The 25244-nt window shown below is 41.5% G+C and overlaps 1 protein-coding gene and 1 long non-coding RNA gene across 2 annotated transcripts in view; one reads left to right on the plus strand and one right to left on the minus strand.

Moving 5' to 3' along the window:
* Nucleotides 1-25244, minus strand: part of COL15A1 (collagen type XV alpha 1 chain) — a 157466-nt gene that overhangs the window by 4194 nt on the left and 128028 nt on the right. The window contains exons 30-41 of the mRNA XM_069809271.1: nucleotides 24482-24550; nucleotides 24067-24108; nucleotides 20513-20558; nucleotides 16941-17030; nucleotides 13255-13304; nucleotides 11349-11459; nucleotides 9787-9931; nucleotides 5445-5509; nucleotides 3573-3701; nucleotides 3355-3414; nucleotides 1918-1977; nucleotides 802-987 (exon numbers count right to left, since the gene is read on the minus strand). Coding sequence (XP_069665372.1) covers nucleotides 802-987; nucleotides 1918-1977; nucleotides 3355-3414; nucleotides 3573-3701; nucleotides 5445-5509; nucleotides 9787-9931; nucleotides 11349-11459; nucleotides 13255-13304; nucleotides 16941-17030; nucleotides 20513-20558; nucleotides 24067-24108; nucleotides 24482-24550 — 1053 coding nt within the window. The remainder of the gene's footprint in view (nucleotides 1-801; nucleotides 988-1917; nucleotides 1978-3354; nucleotides 3415-3572; nucleotides 3702-5444; nucleotides 5510-9786; nucleotides 9932-11348; nucleotides 11460-13254; nucleotides 13305-16940; nucleotides 17031-20512; nucleotides 20559-24066; nucleotides 24109-24481; nucleotides 24551-25244) is intronic.
* On the plus strand, nucleotides 13312-20927 carry LOC138690356 (uncharacterized). The gene is made up of 3 exons (XR_011329216.1): nucleotides 13312-13658; nucleotides 16911-17107; nucleotides 18194-20927. It is a non-coding gene; the product is annotated as an uncharacterized lncRNA (long non-coding RNA).

Raw genomic sequence — 25244 nt, forward strand, 5'->3', positions numbered from 1 at the left:
TTTTGTGAAAAGTGTTGCAAATGTTCAAGGCAAAAGCTTTTCATCAGGCTACTGCTCAACCTGCTTTTGAGTTTTGCCAGTCAAAGTTGAAACAATATTGTCTTTACAAATTTGTCTCCAAGGCTCTGTGTTTGCATGCACTTCAGAGTAGCATCCGTTCAGCATGTTCCAAGCATCACGTGTTATTCCTGTAGGTTTCTTTGGCCGTTTGTTCTGGGAGCCAGCCAATGCTACAGAGACATGGTTTGTTTTCCTCAGTTTTAGAGTGTGTCTGTTTATGTGAGACCGCAAAATGACTCATGCTCAACTCCTCTCAGTTTCATTGGGGTAAATCCAGCACCACTCCCAAGCACAGAATTTGCCTTTATCTTTAGAAATGAGAAAAATAGGCATTTTAGCCTACTATGCTCTGTGGTCATACTACAAGGTAGAACACAATAGCTATCTTTGAGAAATGAGGATGCACTTTCCCTGCTGATATAAACAATATCCAGAAAGCCAAATATCGTACTGTCAGCAGTCTGCTCAAAGTAGGCTATTCTCATAGCTTTATTTCTACCATTACCCTTAGGATATTGAAAAAAGCAACCCTTGAAAAGGCAAAGGAAATGTGAGACAGTCTGTAACTTTCTACTTTATGGCTACTTCTTTGGTTCTTGAACCTGACTCCGACATGCAAAGCAAAGCTGCTTCTTTACAAAATGCAGTTTGGGTTGAAACTTTCTGCTTTTGCCATTTTCCAAGATTTTGGGGCACCTACAGCCTATCCTAATATACCAAGTACTAAGCACTCATTTTTACCTTAAGATTGACTATCGGTAAATGGTATCGGTCTGTTTTTCTGACAACTGTGGCCAAATCTTGCAAGTGTGAAGAGAGGAAGGCTCTATAGGTGGACATCAAACCTGCTAGTTGGGCTTGTTGAAAACACTGAAAATCTGCTCGCATGTCACCAGAAAATGGCAAGTTTAAAGCCACCAGATGCAGCTGGAGAAAAAAAGAAGAAAAGCCACCGGGTTTTTTTAAGTTTATTGTACTAGGAAGACATATGTTGGAAACAAACTAGACCCCTCTCCCCCTCCTGCCAGCACAAGAACTAGTACCTTCCATACCAGGTAGGAAAGTTATTTGCTGCCCTAACATTACATTTCTTAAAGCTAGGAGACCCACAGCAGAAATACCTATTTTTCTTTGAACATTAAGGAAACCATGAAGATTATATACTCCTAAATAATAAAATTCTTTTAAAAGTAGCTAATATTTTTCAGCAGAAGTCTTGGAGTTATCACACAAACAAAATCCCAAATCTTACAAGCATGGAAATAAGTAGTCAGAAGTAACCATATACCATTTAAAAATTCACTGTTATCAAATACAAGAAGTAGCATGCTTAAGGCAAACAGTACAGATGCAAGAACTAACCTGCATTTTTTATTTTGGGGGTTTGGTTTTTTTTTTTAGATATAACTCAGTTACCTTGCTTTGTCTAAAAATTTTAAAGTATTTTAAATGAAGGCTTAGATTCTAAAATGTCTATCTAAAACAAGAAATACCATGAAGACAGAAAATATTCTAATGAATATTTTAATGATTTAATTGTAACAGTATTGTTAACTTAAAAACTACTGTGTGTTGTAGGTACAATCACTAAGTGAAGAGGTATTCCTAAGTCAGAAGCAGGATTTTTTTTTTTAATTTTGTTGAGATAGGAAAGGGGCTAGGATGATGAAAATCGATCTGGAGGAAAAAATTTAAAATTGTCTCTGAGATGTCTAAACCAGTTCAAGAAGTGTAATTGTAAATTTCTAAAGTAATATCTGTGAATTTGAAGAGGAGATATCACAAGTCTCCCTCAAGATGCAAACTGTCATGTTTCAAACCACAGCTATGCAGTTGCAATACAGATCTTATACTTACTGCTGGTTTTCCATTGTTCATATTTGATACTGGAGTCAGTGCTGGAAGAGACTGAAATCCCTGTTATTTTAACACATGCAAACAGATACGTTAAACACATTACTCAGATCAGAATTTTAGACACTCAATAATTTTCTAAATAAAGCAAACATTGAACACTGGAGAATCTGAAACCATCCTGCCTCTGAAAAATAAACCCAACCCGTGCAGCCAGAATACTTTATCTATATATCGTCAATTTGGTGTGTCACATAAATGTGTGTTTGAAAGCTGTCCTGGCCAGAGCTGCTTTGCTAGACCCATTCCCAGTGCTCTGCCGGAGCTGGTGTCCGTGCCGCATCACACCTGCAGTGCTGCATGGAAGCAGCCTGCTCTTGGCCAGATCAGAAGACCAGTTCAGGAAAATTAAAACTGAAAGGATGAGGAGGATGTGGAAACAGAAAATGTAGTCGGTGGGAATATTTCTCTAGGCCTTGCTAATTCCATTTCCTAAGCGATTGGCATGTAGAGACCAGAAGGTCGATGATCTTCAGAGCTGTTTCAAGAACAGCAGTTTTCTTCTCTAGTTACAGTAAGTATGAGTAACAAGCCGCTGACTGTACTGGTTGGGAAACTCGTGTGGTGTCAGCTGGAGGCTGCAGACAATTTCTTATAACATGAGGACTAGACATTTTCCCAGTGTGCTAAGTGCACTTCTCTCTGACCTACTCTAACTTTTTTTTATTTCTTTCTGGCCATCTTCCTTCTCGCTGCTTCTTCCTAGCACCCTCTTGCTCTTTCATTATCTCAGCAGTCAGATCAATTAACATGTCATCGATGAGACTGTTCTCTATCCCCTTTGCCACTTCTTGGTTTTCATCCTCCTATGATTTTTTGGGACAGACAGCATGGTCACATGCAGGTTGGTACAGTAACTTGCAGAATGGTCTCAGGTACAAACTAACAATTGAGGCTTTAGAATAGACCCTCGGGCATGCTGTCAGATAAGCTACATGCAGGTGATGATGATATTCCCTGAATACAGGACTATAATCTTTTAAAGAAAACCTGCTTTTCAGAAACACTTTTCTGAGTTTCCTTGAAAGGGACCAGAGCTTGATATGACTGACTTCAGTGTTACGGAACAGAATACTGTTGGGTTTGGTGTTTTGTTTTGTTTTTTGTTTTTTTTTTTTTAGGCAGCCTGCTTGGTTCTGCTTTTTGTAGATGCTGCTTTGTCTCTGTAGTGTTTGGAGTCTCAGAAGATGATGGGAACAGATGACTGGCTGGCGCAAACCAATTTGCAAGCTTATGTAGTGGTAGGATGCTTATTTTGAACTGACAAGTCTCAGTGGAAAATCATGTTGTGGAGGGATCTGCCTGCCACTTCTGTGAAATGCATTGCCTGTTTTTGCACATCTAAACTCAGTTTTTCACAGTCCAATATTTTGTACTTACATGGCTCGATATGGCTGGAGGAGGAAGGCTGTCGGCAGGGATAGGAATTAGCTCACCAAGCTGAAAGAACGCAAAAGGAAAAGCAAAACCATATCACCAGGAGCTTCTGAACTAAAAAAAGGCATCTTTGCACCCATACTTCTCCACCCCTGTAAAAAGATCTGCAACTCCATTTTGAGTAAGGGAGTTGGAAAGGATTAGGACGCAGTGGAATATACCTGCAATTTTCTCCATCCATTTCGAACACGGATAAAAACCTCACTGGTTTCACTCAGATAGATTAGCGTACCTTCTACTACAAAATGAACTTTTTCCAACATACCCTCAATGTTTTGGAATGTCGTAACCTGTCAAGTAGGAAAATAAAACACGCTTCATCAGACGCACAAAACATTTTGCAAGTTAAATTGTTAAATTGAAGTCTCATTTGAACACATAAATGTCAAGGCTGCTTCTGCAGGAAATGCTCATAAAGTCAGTTTTACATCATTTCATACAAAAAGCTTCCGTAACATAAATATCTTGCTACTTTGGCATAGCGACATCATCATTATCTGGATTGTAGTAGAACTACACCAATAGTTAATTTTGCGGAGTGAAAATCATTGCATCTCTACGTTGTAGTTTAGCATATTAGATCAAAATGGCAGAGTTCAGAAGAGATTTGATAAGGCTTGTAAATATCATACACAATTCTAGATACATTTGCTTCTGTTAGATTTTTCTTAATGTTGTTGTGATCTCTTTTCTTTAAGGGTGTTTTCTTCCATCCCTTTAATTTTGTTTCCAGATGCCGCTAGTTTACACAGCAAGTATTTTTCAATTTCTCTTTTATAGATCAACACGAGGCTTAAATTAATGTCTTTCAGATACAGACGTTGCACCTATTACCTCTGTCTTTGTCACCTGAAGATAGGAACACAGTCCTCTCTAAGACGGTTGCTTCTACAATCTGTTTGATAATTGCAGTTAGTGTAAAATCAGGGGCAAGTTTCTTGAGAGTGTATTTCTGGACACTTGAGTGTTATTTCTTTCTCATTTCTTCAATGTCAGAAGGCATATTAATGTTTTCTGAATCATGCAGACCCTACTATAGATTTGCATATTGTTTTTAAATGCTGATTTTGACCTAAGTGGGCTTGGATCTCCTATCTAAGACAGTAGCTCCCAGCCTGTAACTACAGTCCTCTACCTTGGGGCACCAGTCTTTGAACATGTTTCTCCGCTGATCTGTAATCATTGTGAGGTCCTGAATTTCTATGAGAAAAGGCACTCAGCAGAGGTACAACACTATGGTGGGAAGGCATTAAGAAACTTACACTCAGATTCTTGCTAGTTCATTTGATATGAGGTAGATGATCTGAAAGTCTGCTTGGTTATTAGTGCATTCTCAAATGATTGCCAAACATATCTAGCGAATTTGCTTTTCTACCATAATGTGAGAATGTGGAAAAGGAAAAAATTGCAATGAACCCCCTCTGTTAGCTTAAATTATTTTTTTTTAGAAACTACAAATACTTAATTTACAAATTAGCAAGACAGAAATCTTAGTGTCATTTTTACTGCATGGATATCTGGGATACAATTTTGATTTAATTCATGCAGTAAGGAAAGGAAACAATTAAATTTGTATGTATTCTCCGGCACAGCAATTTTTAGATTTTCTAGGGAAATCTACAGTTTTCTTCTTAGAATCAAATGACCTATATTACTGGGTTTTAAACTGTTTTTTTCATGGAAACTAGGCATTCAGTAGTTATTCTAATACCTCAGCATGTTAAGTTGCCACTTGAGACATTGCTTTGAACATGGACTATGCAGCTTGCTGTTACTTTAGCAAGCCATCAATCTTTGCATTTGTTTGAAATAGGCTGTTACTAATAAGGCAATGGACAGACTTCTCCTCTCGTCACTTTTCCCAGCTTATATGGATTCCCGGCTGAAAAGTTACGAGGTTCAGAAAACCAGAAAACAGTCTAATGAACAAAAACACAGGACAGAGCTTTCCCTCCTCTCCCAGTGCTACCAATGACCACCAAAAGATTTGAAGCAAGGTTTCAATGGCAAACCTCCTTATTTTGCTGTCTTACCAGATTCCTGGTTGCAGGTGGTCCTGGCTCTCCAGGAGGACCTGGTGGCCCAGGCATTGCAGCTGCTAAAATAAAACAAGCATACAATACATGTTGAAGGTCATCTTTTTTGAGAGAAAAGGTGAGTGACGTAAAGAAAGGACTTAGTGCTGGTGTCCAGGAATAGTGGGAGCTTTAAATAGCCATAGGCCTCACAGAGTCAAGTTCTGAATAGCTGTGTTCAAGCCAACTACAGAAAATGCATTCTAAGGATTTTTTTTTTAAAAGCAACGGTGAGACTTAGTCTCTTCTCTGTTATTTGGGAAGTTAAGGTCAACAGATCGCAATCTGTTGTAGATACTCTGCAAATAAAAAACCAGATTCACTTAAATTGACCAGAATGCTCTTCTGCTAGCTGCTAATGGTGTGCATATGGAAGAGGAAGAAATTTTAGCTCCTGCCCATATAGGCTTTGAGGCGGTCATTGTATCTTTTGCTCTAGAAGTAAACAAAATGAACTTTTCCTTAGATAAAAAATTCACAAGGGTAAGCTCAGCTTATGTTTCAAAGCAGCAAAGAATTCTCCAGTGGTATAACTTGAACTTCTTAGACTGTGGTCCACAACTTCTAGTACCTAGTACCTGTCTTTACTCCAAAACTGAATTTCTTCACCTTGGGCTGAAAGTCCCTGTTTTCTGGAGTAAAAACTCCTTTCTTTTAAGGAAGGAAAGAAGGAAAGATATGGAAGACTGAAAGCAAGCATCTTGTGCAAATGCATATCATGATAATGGAACTCTGAAGCTGTTCAGGAGAAAGAGCTTCTACACACGGATCCTGCTGAGCATCATGGTGTGTTCCAGCAGGGCTCTGTAGCTGAGATCTGGGCAGATCTTGTATTAACTGTTAACCACAAGCAGAAACTCCTTCTGTAGAGGAAAAGAGAGATGCAAAGTGGGGGCAACAAAAGACGTCCAGGGGTATCCAGGAGAGTACACTAGTATACTGCTGGGAGGGAATATAAAAGGAAGAAATCTGATTAGGAACAATAAGGCATGATGAGAGGTAGTGTGACCTGGAAGAAAGAGGTCTGATAGTTGGTGGATAGTTGTCAAACTACCTAAGCATGGGGAAGTCTAGCATGTCCTAGCCTGCTGGTGAATCTGCAGTATGAAACATGCACAAAGAACTGCAAGGTTCAGCTCCTAACCACTCCCCAATTCCTACCTTGCTGGGCACTTGAAAATGGTGTTCAGCTGCTGTTAGCTATGCAAATAGTGCTATAATCCCAAGCATGGACAGAATTGCTCTTCAAAAGTGAAGCAGAAATGGAGGAATGTAGGAATAATCTCTGAAACCACCCTTCGGAGAGATTTTCTTGAGCACATCTGGTAGCCCTCCCCACAATAACCAAAGTCCACTCATCCACAGCTTAATGGATACAGGAACTAAATGGACTGAAGGAGAGGAACAGAAGATAAGCTAGAGGAGCGTATCTTCTGCCTTCATGATTTTCAAAGGAATCAGGATCACAGTGACCCTCAGTGAAAGTGGAGCTATAGATTCTCTGCCACCCCTGCAGTGAAGAAAAAGTATCGACTATCTTCTCTTTTATTTTATCTTTCTACTCTGAAGTAGTTTGATAGTCTGAATAAAGGATTGTAAGATACATTTTTAAAATATAGTTTGAACCATTGAAGAGTCAGTAAAGGCTAACCCTGAGAGCACTGCTGCATTCCAGAGCTTGCATTTTACTGATCTGTAACTCTTCAATTAGGAGGCTGCATCTGTGTTCATAACATTTAGTAAAATGAACTAACACACATCAGTGTGTTGCCTAAAGAAGCTTCTTACAAAGCAAAGAGGAAAATGTGTAGAAGAATGGTGAAGACTAATGGCAAAGAGGATAAGCGGAAGTATAGCGATGGAGTACTAATAATAATTTGTTTTGTCTGACTGGGTCTTTTAGCTAATATTCAGAAGTGATGAATATAAATTACACAGGAAAAGGCCTGAAAGCCTTTATGGACTTTATGGATGCTGAGGATCTGTCCATATTATGATCATCAGGGGCTAATTCAGGTACAGGCCTATGTTCCAACATTGAACATATTAGGGGTTTCTTCTTTCTCAAATATTCTTCAGAGGATGAACACTTCTGATAGACACTCAATAATATTTACTGGATGACAGGTTGGAAGTCTCACCTTGTCCCTGGGCAACTATATAAACCAGTCTGACCAGGTTCAAGAAATACCTGGAGAGAACAAATTGGAGATCGAGAGGTCTGCTCCCCAAACCAGCATACTGGAGACACAGGTCTTGTGGGGAAACAGACTGATCGTTAGTTCTCAGAAATGGACCTGCCCAAATTTTAGGCAGGACAGATCTGCATTATAGCCTCTCTATTCAGTTAACAATTCCCTTTCTGTTATTATGCTGTCTTCAGCTGAGATTAAGGAATGTTTTGCTCTGGTTTTACCTGGCTGAATTCCCATGCTGGTCACGGTTCCCAGAGGGAGGAATCAAGGGTTGCTCGCTCAGGCAAACCTCTCGAGTAATGTCAGAGGAGCCCAGGACCCCATCCACCAGAACCTAGTCTAAGGGCTGGACGTTAACAGTATGAGGCTTGTCACTAGCAGACCTGTGACCCAAGAGGAGTCAAAAGCATGAACGTCTTGAACTGTGACACTTGGTTTATAGCCATGTATTGCCTTTGATGCAAGTTAGAGATAATCCACCTGAAGCTCCAGTGTCACCTTGTTAGCAAAGTTTGTCCCCTGATATGACCATTTGTGTCACATTTTACTCCTTTTCTAACCCAATAAGTTGAAAATTATTAAAGGTACAGTAACTAACCCTCCCAAAGTTTTGTTTTTATTCAGTGTTTGCATAACAACTAATTTTTAGAAGCAGTTCTCCAGCAGTTTCATTCTAGACCTAAACTCCACTGTGGGTACTGCCTTTATAGAGAGAATCATAGAAACATAGAATCATTTAGGTTGGAAAAGACCTTTAAGATCATCAGGTCCAACTGTTAACCTAACACTGCCAAGTCCAACACTAAACCAATGTCCCTAAGCGCCACCTCTACATGCCTTTTAAATACCCTCAGGGATGGTGACTCAACCACTTCCCTGGGCAGCCTGTTCCAACGCCTGACAACCCTTTCTGTGAAGAAATATTTCCTAATATCCAATCTAAACCTCCCCTGGTGCAACTTAAGGCTATTTCCTCTCATCCTATCGCTTGTTATTTGGGAGAAGAGACCAACCCCCACCTCGCTATAACCCCCTTTCAGGTAGTTGTAGAGAGCGATAAGGTCTCCCTTCAGCCTCCTCTTCTCCAGACTAAACAACCCCAGTTCCCTCAGCCGCTCCTCATCAGACTTGTGCTCCAGGCCCCTCACCAGCTTGGTTGCCCTTCTCTGGACACGCTCCAGCACCTCCATGTCTTTCCTGCAGTGAAGGGCCCAAAACTGAACACAGGACTCGAGGTGTCACCTCACCAGTGCCGAGTACAGGGGGACGATCCCTGCCCTGCTCCTGCTGGCCACACTATTTCTGATACAGGCCAGGATGCCATTGGCCTTCTTGGCCACCTGGGCACACTGCTGGCTCATATCCAGCCAGCTGTCAACCAACACCCCCAGGTCCTTTTCCACCAGGCAGCTTTCCAGCCACTCTTCCCCAAGCCTGTAGCGCTGCGTGGGGTTGTTGTGACCCAAGTGCAGGACCTGGCACTTGGCCTTGTTGAACCTCATATGATTTGCCTCGGCCCATCAATCCAGCCTGTCCAGATCCCTCTGTAGAGCCTTCCTACCCTCCAGCAGATCAACACTCCCACCCAACTTGGTGTCATCTGCCAATTTACTGAGGGTGCACTCAATCCCTGCATCCAGATCATTGATAAAGATATTAAACAGAACTGTCCCCAATACTGAGCCCTGAGGAACACCACTTGTGACAGGCCGCCAACTGGATTTAACTGCATTCACCACAAAGCATCTTGACCCACACTAACATCTTCCCAAATTTAGCCAACTGCTCAATTTGATAGATTTTGCAAAGCTCTCAAGGCAGCCTGTCTCTGTTATGTAGACTTCTTCCCAGCCACAGCAAGGTTTTTCATGCAATAGTGGTCCCATGGCACTAGTCGGTGAAAACTTTGCAGATAAATTGTCCCTTTTGTGCTCCCAGTTCCAACACACCCCCCAAGGAGAAAAGGGTAGAGGGCAGGAGGAGAGAGGGGAGCAACCGGAGAGGGTGGGCAGATGGAAGAACAGGGATGTAAAGGAAGCGGCAGCGTGTGGGCGCGTGCCTATGCACTTGTGTATACAGTGGAAAGCAAAATCACACCCTCTCACCTGAGCCATATATTGCAGGGGGTCCTGGTGGGCCTGGTGGGCCAGGTGGGCCAGGAGGTCCAATTTTTCCATAACCTGGTAAGCCAGGCAGGCCAGGTAATCCTGGAGGTCCTCTGGGTCCAACAACTGAATCCCCTTTTGGTCCCTATCAGTGATAAAAAGTATTTCTTTGAATGTATCGGTTTCACTGCTGCAGGGCCTTCATCTCTGGTGGCAATGTTTTCTGAAGGCCTGCCACCAGGCCACTGTTGAGACATGAATCTGTACGTAATTTTCTTCAAGGGGGCATGGATATTAATGGAAAATTAAAAATCTGACCACATACTAAACTAAATTAAAGAATTTAAGTTTCAGAAAGCTTTCTGAAGTTCTCGCACCTGTTCCTGAGCAGCTGATATCTGCAAAACTCTCAACAGTACTCTCAAAGTCCTGGATCTCAACTCTGCTCGTGCTTAGACTACTCGCTTTGATGTGCTTTTGATAAGAGTTTGTCAGAAGGTACATGGTGGAAAGGTTTAACATAAAGTGTGTCTATGCAGGGTGTATGTCTCATGATGAATGTTGTCTTCTCCCTTCTGTGACCAAAAGTCAGCTCATATCTCTTGAGCTCTCCAGCTGCCAGTCTTCCAGATTAAAAAGGCTCCAAGTCTACATTTCCAGTTTAGCAGTGTGTCCTCAGCCTGAAAGAGGAGGGCTCATGCTCCCTCTGCTCAAACTGGCCTGCATACATGGAACAGTTTTTGGACCCTGGACTAGGAGAGCTCAGTCTCTGATGGATCTCAGTGGTGCCAACCATCTTCCTGCCAGTAGAACAGTTTCTAAACAGGGAGATGGTTCTCAGCAATGTGGAATAGTGCCAGGGGGATTTTTGAAGGTGGGCTTGCTAACCTAATACTTCATTTTCAGCTGTGACCCACCCATTCATGCTCCTTGGGACAGAACATGACAACAAAGTAATGCAATGCACACATTTGTTGACAGATCTCAGGGATAAACTGGTTTCCAAAGGATTAGTGCATTTGATTCCAAAGCAGCTGTGGTGGCAACTACCAGAAGGTAAAACAACTAGGTAGAGATTAGACAGTGGCTGAATTTTATAGGAATGATCCGGACGGGTACACACTGGACTTTTTGTTCATGCTTTTGGATTACTGGAATAGAAAATTAGATTAATTATTTAGATGGCCCATAATATTCAAGTCAGCCTCTGTCTAACTTTATATAGCCTATTTTGGCCTTTATGGGGATATAAGTAGTAGTACTTATAGTATATACTGCCTTGATTTGTCATGCTATTAATAGCATGAATCTACATACTGATGTATTGTATTAGACAGCTGAGCATAACATTGCGTCAATTTTTCATAGCAAATTAATTGTGCACAGCAGTGAAGTGTCTGTGTTTACGCCTGGTGCAACTCTCTCATATTCACCTAATGGTTAGCATATGAGTTTTTATATAGTTCTTAGCATCATCTTGATGTTTGTCTCTTTTTAGTGCATTCTAAATTAAAGCAATGGGTACCCACAAACATTCCTATTCTACAACTTGTGTGACTTACAACCAGTCCTGGTCTTCCAGGTGGTCCAGGAGGTCCTGTCAGAAAAAACCCTCCATTTGGTTCTCCTTTTTCTCCTTTCGCACCAGTGACTCCATTGTCTCCTTTTTCACCCTTTAAAGAGAATACATTTTAAAACATTGAGCTGAAGTGAGATCAGGACTCTATGCACTGATCTTTTAAAGCTACATGGAATCTCTGAGCTTAATAAAGAAAAGCATCTGCTTAAAATATTTTTGACATCACTTCCTTCTTCCGTGATAGAGAATGAAAAGCAATGCTTTCTCTATGGAGGCTGCAAGGCTCTCTCAGGACAGGGGCTGGGGGAGGTGGGGTTAGGTGGAGGCAGAGAAAATGCCTCTGTTGCTCTTTCCTGCTATTCTACCCAGCAAAACCTTGTTCTGTGCTGTAGCTGGAAGCAAAGAGAAAGTCGGAGGAAGCATAAATCCTGGCTTTCCATTTTTCTCCATCACCAAGGAAAAAGCAAAGCAACATTGACATGGAATGGACAGATATTTAAATGTATGTGGCAAAGTGAAGATTACTGTGTATAGGTAGAGAGAGGAGGGCAGGGGTGTGTACCAGGATAACCAGAGACACCACATGAAATTGCAGACACTTTGAACTGCATGTCTGCTCCTGTCCTTCACTGTTATCACTTAGTTTGGGGAACAGAGTGATAGGTAAGAAGAAGCGTTTAAATGGTAGGTCATTATCTCTCTCTGCAAAATGAGCCACAGCATTTGTAGGTTCCTCCTCTTGTTATTTCCTTCTGTTTGTCTGCTCTTTTTTTCCTTCAACTTTTTTTGGTCTACTGTGTTTCCCCTTTCTGAGAAATAAGCCTGTGAATAGAAGACGCAAAGGGCAAAGCAAGAATGGCAGGTAGCTGCAGAAAGCCAGTAGAGATGGCTATGTATAGGTGCTCCTTTGACTTTTCTTCTTTTTTGTTTCCCAGAAAACAGGACTATAAAGCTTTCTGTATGGCATGCTATTTTGCAGAGATGAAGGACTAGGTGAAAAATGAGTTCTTTGTTGCTAAAGCTGTAAAGCTACAGACACTACTCTGTAAAATCAAAGAAGCCGTATCAGCTCTGCCATGCATGCATGAGGCACTTTATGTCATAGGAATAACTTAGGTGCACTCAGCCAAGCAGAAACAAAATCTGAAAACCAGAAGGCACTAAGTGTCCTTCAAGGAAACTGACAGTACACTGCTTTTGGTGGCATCGTTAAATGACAACTTGATTCAATTTTTTCAGATCTACCGATAAAGAGCCTTGTTCACTTAAAAAAAATTAAAATAATGTTGCATTGGTATTCATTTTTGTCACTTGAAGCAGTCAGGAGAATAATGGAACAGAGAGAGACCAGACACATCAAGATGTGGGTATACTTTCTTGTAAGAGATTCCAGGAACAGTAGTTTCCATCACTTTAACTTAGTTCAGTCAATGTGCTTAAAAGATAAATAGTATTACACAGAAGTGATTTTCCCGCCTGCCATGTGTTAATTGTTGCTAAATTTTTCTAGAAGCCCTTTAGGTAATGGATGTCTCTTACCTGAGCTGGCCTGGAAACAAAAGCATTCATTTATGGCAGATAATTTATACCAACTTATGTTAGGTAACAGTGAATTATGACTCACTTTAATAGCACTGGGAAGGTAAAAAGCCTTAGTAATAAAGTTTTTTCAAAGTAATCTTTATATACTACTGACATCTGCTACCTCTATACTTGTAATAAACTTGTCTATGCAGCTGGAGTTTAAGAAATTAATATAATTTGTAATTGCTGATGCTCTTATCTGTTTTGTGTATTTCACCATGCTATACTGTGTTATGCTTAATTCATAATGAAGTACACTTTAAAAAAAGCTTAACAGAACTCAAACACAAATGGGATATAATTACCTTTATGCTATTAATAAAGTGGCTGAAATATGATGGAGGCAGAGGTGGACCTGAAAATTGAAGAAAATACAATAAAGTACAATAATTATCTGTAATTTTCTTTTTAAAAGCACTGCTTTGGATATTACTGGTTTAGGACCTTAAAGGAAAAATATTTACAATAATAACATTAACCTTTAAATCGAACAGATATTTTTAGTTTGGTTTCCTAACAAAGCCAGGCTTACATGCCCTATCTTGTCTGTCACTCCTCCACCTTAATAACTTCTGAATGTGTGAATTTCAGACGAATTTGAAAGCAAAGAAGGCTCAAAAATGAAAAATTCCCAGTTCTCTGAAAAAATGGCAGCTGGGCAGAGGGTGAAAGAAAAACATCCAAATTAACACCTTTGATGGAAACCCAGGTAAAAGAAACGCTTTCCATAATTTTTGCCAGCCGTGGGGTGGCCAATCAGTAGTTGCATTATCTTTCATGCAAGGGCAGTACCATAACTGACAAGAGAAAGAAACAGTGTTACTGCCATGCTGCTAATCATAGAATAATTATTTGTTTCTTGACATTTTTCTGCAACAAAACCCAGTAGCAGTATCAATGGTTATACCACCTGCGGTGTGTTGTCTGTCAATGGTGGTCAGCCAGCACAAAAAGTCTAAAAAGCCTTCAGATAGTCTCTGTTTGGCATATGCTTGGAAAAAAGATGGTTTTATAGCTGCCCATAACAGCTTGATGCATTTTCTTCAAATGTGTTCTGAGTAATTTTTCAGACCTTTGGGTCCAACCCTATGCCAGCCATAGGACTCAGGTCTCTGTGTGCTGTCTCAGATACAATTAAGTCAAATAGAGATTGTATACATCTGCACTCTGGGACAGAAATGTATTCCTTCTATGGCAGCTATTTTGATTTTATTCCAACCCTGCCAATTATAGCTCACTGCAGTGATTTGCTTGATCCATGTGAGGGGATGGGGAACAGCCAGGTGGAATGGAATGGTAGGTGTCCTTCTTGGATGTTGCTTGGCATTAGTCTCTACACTGGGCAATATCTGAGGTCTTTCTTGGATGACCAGCAAGCAGACTACTCTTGGGCAAGTTACATGAGGCAAAGGGAGACCACCATTCAAAGTGGAAGTAAAAAATCAGACATTTTCATTTCAGTGTGTTTTCAGATATTGCTGAAGTGGACTAACAGTGCTTTGCATGTGCATAATCAATGGCAAAATCATGCCCTCCCAACAATCATAAAGTCACAGAACTTTGGTGACCTTTCTTTTAGAAGATGGGAGGCTACACTGCTTTCAGATCTGGGATCTGATCTAGAAATTAGCCTCTGGAGCAACAGAACTCACTTATTACCAGAGTCAATGCTTGCCAGCGAGAAGCCATCTTGCTCCACCTCACTGATTTTCCTTTAGCTCCATTCCTTCCAGGATTCACAGAGAAAAGGGTGAAACTTCTTCTTCATACAGAAAAGAAGGTCTCAGGACAAACAAACAGGCCAAAGGGTGGATTTGGAGGAGTGTGAAAACTTGTCCATAATGCCAGGTTGGTCTTTTGGGGAATGACCCGCAGGAAGGAATGGGGTTGACTATGGTCAAGGGCCAGCACACTGCAATGAACACTGCATTTTCAATTAGCAGATCTTCAGCCTTAGGCAATTGGGTGTGAGACTACGATATAGTGAAGTTTCCTCCTCTATTTCTAAATGCCTTTTGTTACAAGGCTCCGGCCTGTGTTCCTCCAGCCAGAAACACTGTGGTTGTGCTGGAGCATTGCCCATGTTGTTGGAACACAGCACCTATGCTCTGGATACTTCCTACGCCTTCCTCTATACAGAGTAGCTAAATAAAGTGTGGCTTGCCATTTACCCACTTTTTCTGTTGGCTTCATAGTTTTGCATGCTATCAATTAATAGAACCTCTTTGTAAGGTTGGATAGGAGACATTCTGTGAAAAGAAAAAATAAATCCACTGGTGGACAAGTAGCACAGTTCACAAACCTTTTCTGATTGCTGGAACTCAACACACATTGTAGTGGAAGGAGCTTCAGCCATCTGTCCCTCAGAGAAGGTTTTGAAAAATTCCTGTACTTTGATCATATTCCACTACCCTGCAACTTATGGCATGTGAATTTTCACTGTCAATGATTATGTGGATATCTGTGAGACCCAGAGAACTGGTTTGTATAAAAGAATATTTTAGCAACCACATCAACAAGCAAGAACCAAAAAGGAATATTTTTTAGAGCAGCAATGGAATTGGTCTTAGTCAACAGATTTTAGCTTCACAAAATATTGAGGCTAGTCAATCTGTTTGGATTCAGTTGGCAAACAAATGAATAAATTCTGTTATTTTATAAGACAGGTGAATTCAGTTTTCAGTTTAACCAGAATTCTTGTGTTATTTTCACTATCCTTCAGTAGCTGCAGTTTTACAAGATGATAAGTATAATCCTCTCATAATCCTCTCCTTCTGAAGCACCTGAAATCATCAGTTATAGGCAAAAATACTTGTAGGACATTAATTTTCATTAAATATGGAACCTGAGAAGGAGCTGACATGTTCGTGGTGGATAAAACAGCACAGAAGAGAAGATTTTCTTTATTTCTGTTTAGGAATGCTTCTTCCTTCTTCTTTTTACAAGTTTATTGATGACTAGGAAGCACTAACCACTTATTTTAAGGCACTGGATATTAATCAAAATAAAAATTAATGAGGACAAGACAAGAAAATGGATTTTAATAGAACAGATGTCCTCTTAAAAATAACCAAAATATCATCTTCAGTCAACAGAACTGTGTCTTTGGAACAAAGACAGAAATATCCATATAGATGTAGTTTTGTATTTATTATCAACACATAAGAGGACAAAGATTATAAATATGGTACAGCAACATTAATTTGATATACTGCTTCTTCTATTTCAAATGATTTCTGGCACTGACCAAAGCCTTACCTCAGTATATGAGTTTTCAAAAAATGTATAGAAAAGGAAGAGTTTGTAATAGCTGTCTTTTCAAATGGATGCTTGTTTCTGTAACTATTTTTGAATGTGTAAGAATTAGCAATGTGTATCAACTTTTTGATACAGAAAAGTAAATCTTTGGTAAGGAACATCTGTTATGATGTTCCTACCATCAGTGAATTGGTATTTTTAGTTCACACAGACTTTTCATGATTATCACAAATAAAGCATAGAATATTAAGAAGTTGGTTGACATGGAAATCATCTTGTTCCAGTTCCAGCTGGAAGTGGGACTGTCATCAAGAAGTGAATGCCTTGAACTCAGAATGCAGAGGTGTGCTACCCTGAGATGGGAAGCACTGGATTTTAGCCCAATTGGCTCAAAAAGACTGACAACAAAATGATGTCTCAGGAATTGAACATGATGTCCTTCTAAGATTTCAAAAAATCTCTGACCAGCCAGTTACATTTCAATATCTATTCTTGCACTTAACACTTTCGTAATACTTACAAATGTGCCGTACAGATAGTTCTTTTCAGAAGACATTTTTGATAATGTTATGGGCTTTGTTGTTCTGTGTGTCAGTTCAGCAAGGAACCTAAGTGTACATCTTTAGGCAGGTAAGGCTGCCGGGGTAAGCATCAAAGTACTTTGTTGAATTGCTTTTTAAGTTAAACATGTATTCCTTTTCAGGATGTCAATGCCATATCAGATTTAGTGTACCTGGTGGTCCTGGAGCACCTCTGTCTCCCTTTTCTCCTTTTAAGTCCGCTGAGCTGCGCAGCCCCCAGGAATCTCTGTTTGCTTTAGCACCTGCCATAAAAGCATCACAAATTCATGAGAACTTGCAAACAGCAGAGACTATAGCAGTGACCATCAAACCACCCAGCGTGAGAGCAGACTTTTCCATACATGCGGGGCACGTAGCTCCAGTCCCTTGCTTGTCTCACTCTCCTCACGAACATTGAATGGCTGCCTCGTTGTCCTCTCTTATCAACCCCAACATGTGCAAGACAACCTCTCTCTTACAAGTCAATCTTTCACTCTCCCTTCCCCAACCACCTAGCCTAAGACCCTCTGAACAAACCTGTTCTCACTGCAGTTGTGAATTTCACTGGGGCCAGTGTAGAAACAGTTCTTGAGTTATGGCTCTGCATTTGATACCTCATCTTCTAGTACCTCCAGACTCCAAAACAAACCAATAAATGATAATATCTGCAGCTGTGAATGTCACAAATGTTATCATTTATTGCTCCTTCATGTCATAAAAGCATTAATAATGAAGAAAATGTTCTCTGAGAACAGAAATGCTTTTAGCATAATTTTCCATCCAGGTGAGCTAAGGGTAGAATTACACCCAAATACATCTGGACAAACCTATTTTTCCAGATGCTATTCAACTTCCATGCTAACCTTACCCTACCACATAGCTGGGTAAAATGACCCCTGAGTATTTAGACTTCTTAGGTCTGATTTCTCTCTTTGTTCTGCCTGAGTAATTGCTAATATCTTTGCAAAATTCATGTAAAATAACATCATTCTGCCACAGTAACATCTTATAGCCACTTCCTTCAGGTAGAAATGCCTTTTCAAGTTTAAGGGGAGGTGATCCTATTGTGAGTTATGGGCAGGAAGGGTACTGAAATACAATGACAAGCAGATACAAGACACATCTCTTGAAGTAATTTTTGATGGTTCCCTGCCTGTGATATCTTCAGCCCCTGTGGTCAGTTGTGGTCTATGCTGGGAGTCAGTGGATCACTAAGAACACTGGCTCTTTTCTAACCTGATCTGATTACATTTGTGAATTTCACTGGGGCAAGCACAGAAACAATCTGTTGCTTGGGTACCTAGTCCATGCTCCATTACCTGGTGCCACTTCTAAATAAGATTTTATTGGTAAGAAATAAACAAAGACTTTATTGGTAAGAAAGCCTTACTCTGAAAAATAGTTACAGCATTTTTCCTTCTTCTAGTTGTGCAGAATGGCTACAAATACAGAAGAATGAGATGGACTTCTTCCCTTTCAGAGCCCTATGTTACAACAGAAGTTTCCAGATAGTTCCTCTCCACCCTTCTCTTTCGTCTTTTCAGCCATGAGAAGTGAAAGCTGGTCATACTCCCATGGATATCCCCGTGATCTGTCTGGTGACCCAGCCTCCAGCTGTGAGCCCATGGTCAAATGCCTATTGATAGAGCAGTGGGGCCTCATTTTACGTTGCTGATTAAACTGTAAACTCTCCAGACTCCTTTGCAGAGTGATGGGAACAGTGTTTTAATTCCCAGGAACATGGGAACTGGGAAACAGGTTCAGGCTGTATGTTAGAGGCTGCACTACTGCTTTTTTCCATAAAATTACACTGAAAGTATAATAAATAGGCAGGAATAAATTTTTGTTAGAAGTGGTTAAAGAAAAGGAGGAAGACCACTGACTTTATTTCCTCTGTGATCTTGAGAAGACCTCCTTCTCCATTGTGTACTACTGGGTCATAAGAAAACTGCCAGCTGCTCCCTGTGGATGCTCTGGGACTTTGTTTTAATGTCCCAACTTTTTTTCCAGCTTCAAGAAGCTCTGGAGGGGCAAAACTGTGACAGAACTTTCTGCTGCCCTTGGAACTGAAGGACTTCCACACAATTCGGTCAAGGCAACACTATTTCAGTCAGCATTCACCATTTTTTTTGGTGCAGAATTGCTACCTGTTTCCCTCGGCGTGTAACTGAATCCATCCTTGGGGTGTGGTTTGAGGAAGGACAAAAGCACTGAACCAGAGATGCAGGCTTGCCTTAATTTTAACGCCTCGTGCGCACTGTAAGTGACCACTTTGTGCTTATCTGGTGGAGTACTAGCTCAAGAATGGAACAGTCAGACCATTACGATATTCTTAAAATGGCATGAAAACTGTACATAAATGGTGACTTTTCCTCCTTAAACCAAAGAAAGAAGGGATGCATGCTGGAGTGACTTCAGGGTTTACTCTTTGGGTTGAGAATTAGTATGCATTTAGAGAAAAGAAACTATAATGTTTACTTGAATAAAACCAACAAGTTTTAAACAAAATTGTCATAGTCAAAATCCTCACTTTCAAGCTTTTACCTAGGCTGAAAGTCTAAAAAGAGCAGAATGTCCTTTAGCAGCTTGGAGTCAACTCTTAGAACCAAGGAAAATGCCTTGAACCAAGAACTTCGGGTTCTCTGTGGACATTTATTCTGTTACATCATGGATTCTTTGTTAAAAACAAAAAATACAGACAGAGAAATTTGTTGGAGTTCCTGTGTGCAGGGGGACACAAGCAACTGGGAGTCTTTGAATTTAGGAGCAGCGCTGGACAACCAGCTCTATGGACTTAATTCTGTGGACATAGCCCTGAAGAAATGTGGACAGTTTGCCAAGCACGAGACTTTGGCTTTCACTTGTAAGAGATGAGTCAGTTATTCAGTGGTAAGGATTCAGAAAGCAAGCTCAGGGCATCATTGTACCCCACAAATTTGACCCTCTATTGTCGTGAAACCCCTTTCCATTCAGAGGAGTGAAAACTAACAAAACTTCTCCAGCCTTGTGAGAATTTCCCCAGGGTCCTCATGTGTGGAGTTTCTCATCCTCCTTCCCCATTAGTCTTACTTCCTTCTTTGTCTGCCTGTCATGGTTTTGTCCTAGCTACTCCCAAACCCCCGAAATTATTTTTCTTTTCAACAGGCCTTGCCTTCCTAGTGAAGGAGGGGATGAGAAACATTTCTTCTGTCTCGCCAGAAAAATCACCACCCCCTCACAGAAAGAATCTTTAATAGCTTGTTTCTTTCCCTCGGCAATATTCTCTGGGACTCCAGCAGCCAGCATGTGTTGACCCTGCCCGTGATAATTTCCTTTCAAGCCAAAAGATGGGAGCTCTGATTACAAGCTCGTGGTTTTTGTGTATCAGTCACTCAGAGAAGGGAAGTGGTTTTGACACCATCAGTCAAACACCGGAGGAATGAGACCACCTGGCTGCTTGGTGGGATGGAGTATCAGGTGGACTTTAGAATTTGCATCTTAGGAACTCTGCCAGAGAAGAGAGTAACGATTCGTCGCAGCCATGTGACACCTCTGCTCTGACAGAGGACTTCTAAGATTAGATCTTGCAGAAACTGTATTGCATTGCTCTATTTATGAATCTTAGTCTTCAAAGTGCAGACCTAAGCTTTTTTTCTTCCCCCTCAAACCCGATTATGCAATAACCAAGAAAAAGCAAGAAGAGCTTAACTAAGAAAAAACCAAAAAAAGCTTATTTAAACCAAGGTGTGAGAAAAAAACTACTCACCATGGACATTAAGAGCTTCTTGATTTCCAGGGTAAGGAGTGCTCACCTACAGACAAATAAATCTATTAAAAATTATGCATACACATTAACCAATGGATGTGCATTACTTGGTGTGACTGAACAGCCTGGAAAATTTGCATGCTATCACAGTGAATATTATAACAACAGTCTGGGATTATCTCCAGTTTGTCAAGGTCCGAGTATTAGCTGATCAAGCTTTTTTCAGGATTGTGCTCTTTAACATGCAACATGCTCTCAGGAAGAGGGTAGCAACATGCGTTTTGGAGGCATCAGCAAATCCTACTCTCAGTCATGCCAGTGAAGCATCAGAAAACTCATTCTCCAAGAACAATTCTGAATTCACGTCACTGCATTTGAAAGCAGGATTTGATTTTTGACTGTAAGATAACAGGCTATGCTTACTGTCTGATGTTGACCTATGCTCCAGATGCATTGAGACCATAACTGGGAGGCAGAAGCTGTTCTAGTCTATCCTGTTCTGATACCAGCCACCTGTAACAGTGAGCATGCGACTTACCTCTACTGCCTGTCTTCAAAATAGGGACAGTGCAGGAATTAAAATGTGGCACAGTGCTTGGAAATGGACAGATCTTAGTACTAGCTAGTACTATATATATGAATCTAAGCAAGTGTATGAAAAAAAAATTGAAGGTGCTGCATCTGGCTAATCCTGTAGTATTAGCTCTTAGAAGTCTTTCTCACACGGATAGCTCCATTAACTTCAGAAGTTCAGTTCACATGAGGAAAACTTGTGGGGTTCAGTCTGTAGTTCTTTACCGATATTCATTTATGGAGGCATGTACAGCAGAATTCTTATCTATACACTTGGATAGGTTTAGGAGATTATTCACAAATGTAGGACAAATCTGTCTAGCATACTCAGGTGCCTGAAGAGGTATTTACAAGTACAGGTTTCTATTGTGCACATAAAAGTTACTGCTATTATTCACTGATAGCAACCTTCTTGAAAAGTGACATTCTATTATTATCTGAAATTCAGCTAAAATAGGCTTGTATTGTTTCAATCATTTCACAGAGACTCACAGGAGGGTTGAGGCTGGAAGGCATCTCTGGAGACTGTCTAGCCCAAAGCAGGATCAACTACATCAGGTTGCTCAGGGCCTTGTCCAGGCAGGGTTCGGAGGTGAGGCTGACTAATCCATATGTGATTATGGACATATGTGATTAATATACAAGAATGTTATACGGTGGGAATGGGAAGGTTTAGGGGAGGAATTCAAAGAGGTAAAAAGCTGATGCCTGGAGGTGGTAGGCTGAAACCATAGAAATGTCAAATTACCATAGAGTAATGACTAGTTATCATTAATTAACAGAAAGATCCATAAGCTGGGATACATTTTTCTTCAGCCGGAAGGGTAGGGTGATGATGAGTATCAATGCATCTGGTATACTGGAAGTCGAGAGCTGCTTCTCTAAAACAAGTGAAAAAGAACTGGAATGGAAATTGGAGGAGCGGGCACAATACTATTTTGAGCTATACTGCTAACAGAGAAGTAGAACAGCCATACTGCACACCACAGGATTCAGGGGAGGTCTGTGGCTCTCAAAGACAGAATCCTTTCCAATTACCTAACCCACGGCTTAACAGTACAATATTGCCCTGGGGAAAGTACTTTCAGGACTGAGCTCTGTTTGCAGTTCATTGTAGGATCTAGTTTCCATAATTCCTTAAACAAAAATGGCATCAGGGTGTTCTGAAAATGTAACCCCCCATCTCCTTTCTTTTGATGCTATGTGTGGAATTGCAGGTTGCATTGGGTTTGCATGGCAAGGTTTTGGTAGTGGGGAGTTACAGGGGTGGCTTCAGTGAGAAGCTGCTGGAAGCTTCCCCTGTGTCCAACACCAGCTGACTCCAAGAGGGACCCACCGCTGGCCAAGGCTGAGCCCATCAGTGATAGTGGTAGCGCCTCTGGGAGAACACATTTAAGAAGGAAAAAAAAGTTACGGGGCACACAGAAATGGCAGCTGGAGTGAGGAGTGAGAACGTGTAAGAGAAACAGCCCTGCAGACCCCCAGGTCAGTGCAGAAGGAGGGGGAGGAGATGCTCCAGGTGCTGGAGGAGATGCTCCAGGTGCTGGAGCAGAGATTTCCCTGCAGCCCATGGTGATGAAGACCACGGTGAGGCAGGCTGTCCCCCTGCAGCCCAGGGAGGTCCACGGTGGAGCAGATCTCCACCTGCAGCCCAGGGAGGACCCCACACCGGAGCAGGGGGATGCCCGAAGGAGGCTGGGACCCCATGGGAAGCCCACACTGGAGCACGTTCCTGGCAGGACCTGCAGATCTGTGGAGAGAGGAGCCCACACTGGAGCAGGATTTCTGGCAGGACTTGTGACCCCGCGGGGGACCCACCTGGAGCAGTCTGTGCCTGAAGGACTGCAGCCCAGGGAAGGGACCCACGCTGGAGCAGTTCATGAAGAACTGCAGCCTGTGGGAAGGGCTCATGTTGGAGAAGTTCATGGAGGACTGTCTCCCATGGGAGACACCCGATGGTGGAGCAGGGGAAGAGTGAGGAGTCCTCCCCCTGAGGAGGAAGGAGCAGCAGAAACAATGTGTGATGAACTGAACCCGTAACTTCCCTGTCCCCTTGTGCCGCTGGGGGGGTTAGGTAGAGAATCCGGGAGTGAAGTTGTGCCCGGGAAGAAGGGAGGGGTGGAGGGAAGGTCTTTTGAGATTTGTTTTTATTTCTCATTACCCTACTCTGGTTGATTGGTAATAAATTGAGTTAATTTTCCCCAAGTTGAGTCTGTTTTGCCCATGATGGTAATTGGTGAGTGGTCTCTCCTATCCTTATCTCGACCCACGAGCCCTTTGTTATATTTTCTCTCCCCTGTCTAAATGGGGGGGTGGGGAGTCATAGAATGGCTTTGGTGGGCACCTGGCCTCCAGCCAGGGTCAACCCACCACACAGGTCCTTTGAAGGTAATGGGGGCTTTGTCATTCCCTTTGGAAAGCAGGTGCAGAGCTTCACCTGCTGCCATTCCTGAGATAATAAACATTTATATGTGAATAGACTGCATTTGAGGGTCAAATAAAGAACATGATCTTTCTTTTCTGATGCATCTTTCATGCCACAATGAAATACGTAACAAGTCTTATTTTGGACAGGGAAATTGAAAACACCTAAAGACATAATTACATGGAGACAGTATTTATATATACATCTGAAAAATGTGTGTATATAACATTCAGCTCCCCAAAGCAACTCTTAAACTATGGAGACACAGGCTTTGAAAGGTATTAAAAGGGTTAGGACAAGCAAGTAATCAAAGCACTTTAAGCAAAAGGTTCTAGTGTTTCTAGTTCTGTTATATATTTTATAGATGGCTAATTTTGGGTATCTAAACACTTGAAAAATCTGTTATCTTGAAGACTAGGTAAAACACATCTCTGGTGCAAAGCCGAAGGCAGGGGGAGAAAAGCTGCAAAACTACCGTGGTTATGTATATAGCTACTGTGGTTATTACTGTCATGGCCATGCATTTTGCTAAAAGCAGATTCTGTGTGTGGCTTACTGGCATTTTGCAGTGAGGTCTGGGAGAGACTGGGAAAACTGTCTAGTGAAAACAAGAAGGGAAGTTATTTTAATGAACATAGGTATAATACGGCAGACAACACACCAAATAGATCTAATAGACATGATGGGACAAAGCCTGGAATCAAAACCCAGCACCTGCAGAGCGGAGAGCCCGGCTTGCTGCCTGGGAGCTCTCACAGGTCTGTCAGCAGGTCCCACCCTGGGGGGGGCAAAACTCTTACATGGCAGTGGCTCCGGTTAAGAAATTTGTTTCGTATGCACACAAGCAAGGTCACCCACTGTAAACTGTGTGGCCTGAAACAAGTCTTGATGTTTCCCTTTGCAGGCTGTTTCTAGAGCAGCACATTTCTGCTGCAGAGAGAGATCAGCAACTGATGCCCAGTTGTACTTACTCCTTTGATATAAACTATACGTCCTGGAGGTCCAGGGGGCCCTGGGGGTCCAGGCAAGCCAGGAAGGCCCTGGTAAGAGAAAGTGAAAAAAAGAAGATATTAGATCTTTTCATACGCAATACAACTGAACCTACACAAGGAAGGCCAAGGGGCTCAGAGGGCCCCATTTAACCAAGAAGTTTTGCGTTAAATGGCTTGAGGGGAGACTGAGCATTCAGTTACAGGGACCAAACTGTCAGGTGAATTTTAATATTTAACCTAAAGCACTCTCTGGAGAACAAAATGGTCTAAGACTTGTTTCCAGGGGGAAAAAAAACCCAAACCAGAAATCCCAAAGCACTAAAAATTGAAACTAAATTAAAGGCAGTGGATCTCTCATCCAAGGAAAATCAGGTATCCGAGACTGGTCTGGGATTCTCAAGACTGCTGAGATTCATATATTTTCAAGTGCCAGTCAGATAACTACATGCTAATTAGCACCTTCAAGGAACCCTGCTAGACTGGAGGCGTGACTGCCCTTTACAAAAAAATATGCCAACTCATTACTGTGTCATTTAAAAACCTGGCACCGTGCCATGTCCATCTTTCACTCCACATCAATGCCAGCTTCTGCGAGGTGACACATGTCATCTCATCAATAATTAGGGATCCATTACATTTTCTCTTCCCTGAGCACTCCAGGAAGGACTATTAGAACATGCAGCCTGTTTTTTTGCTCGTTTGCTTTAATCTCCCAGCCTGATGTACTTCATCTAGTTAGACT

Source organism: Haliaeetus albicilla, chromosome 21, assembly GCF_947461875.1.
Source record: "Haliaeetus albicilla chromosome 21, bHalAlb1.1, whole genome shotgun sequence".
NCBI lineage: Eukaryota > Metazoa > Chordata > Aves > Accipitriformes > Accipitridae > Haliaeetus > Haliaeetus albicilla.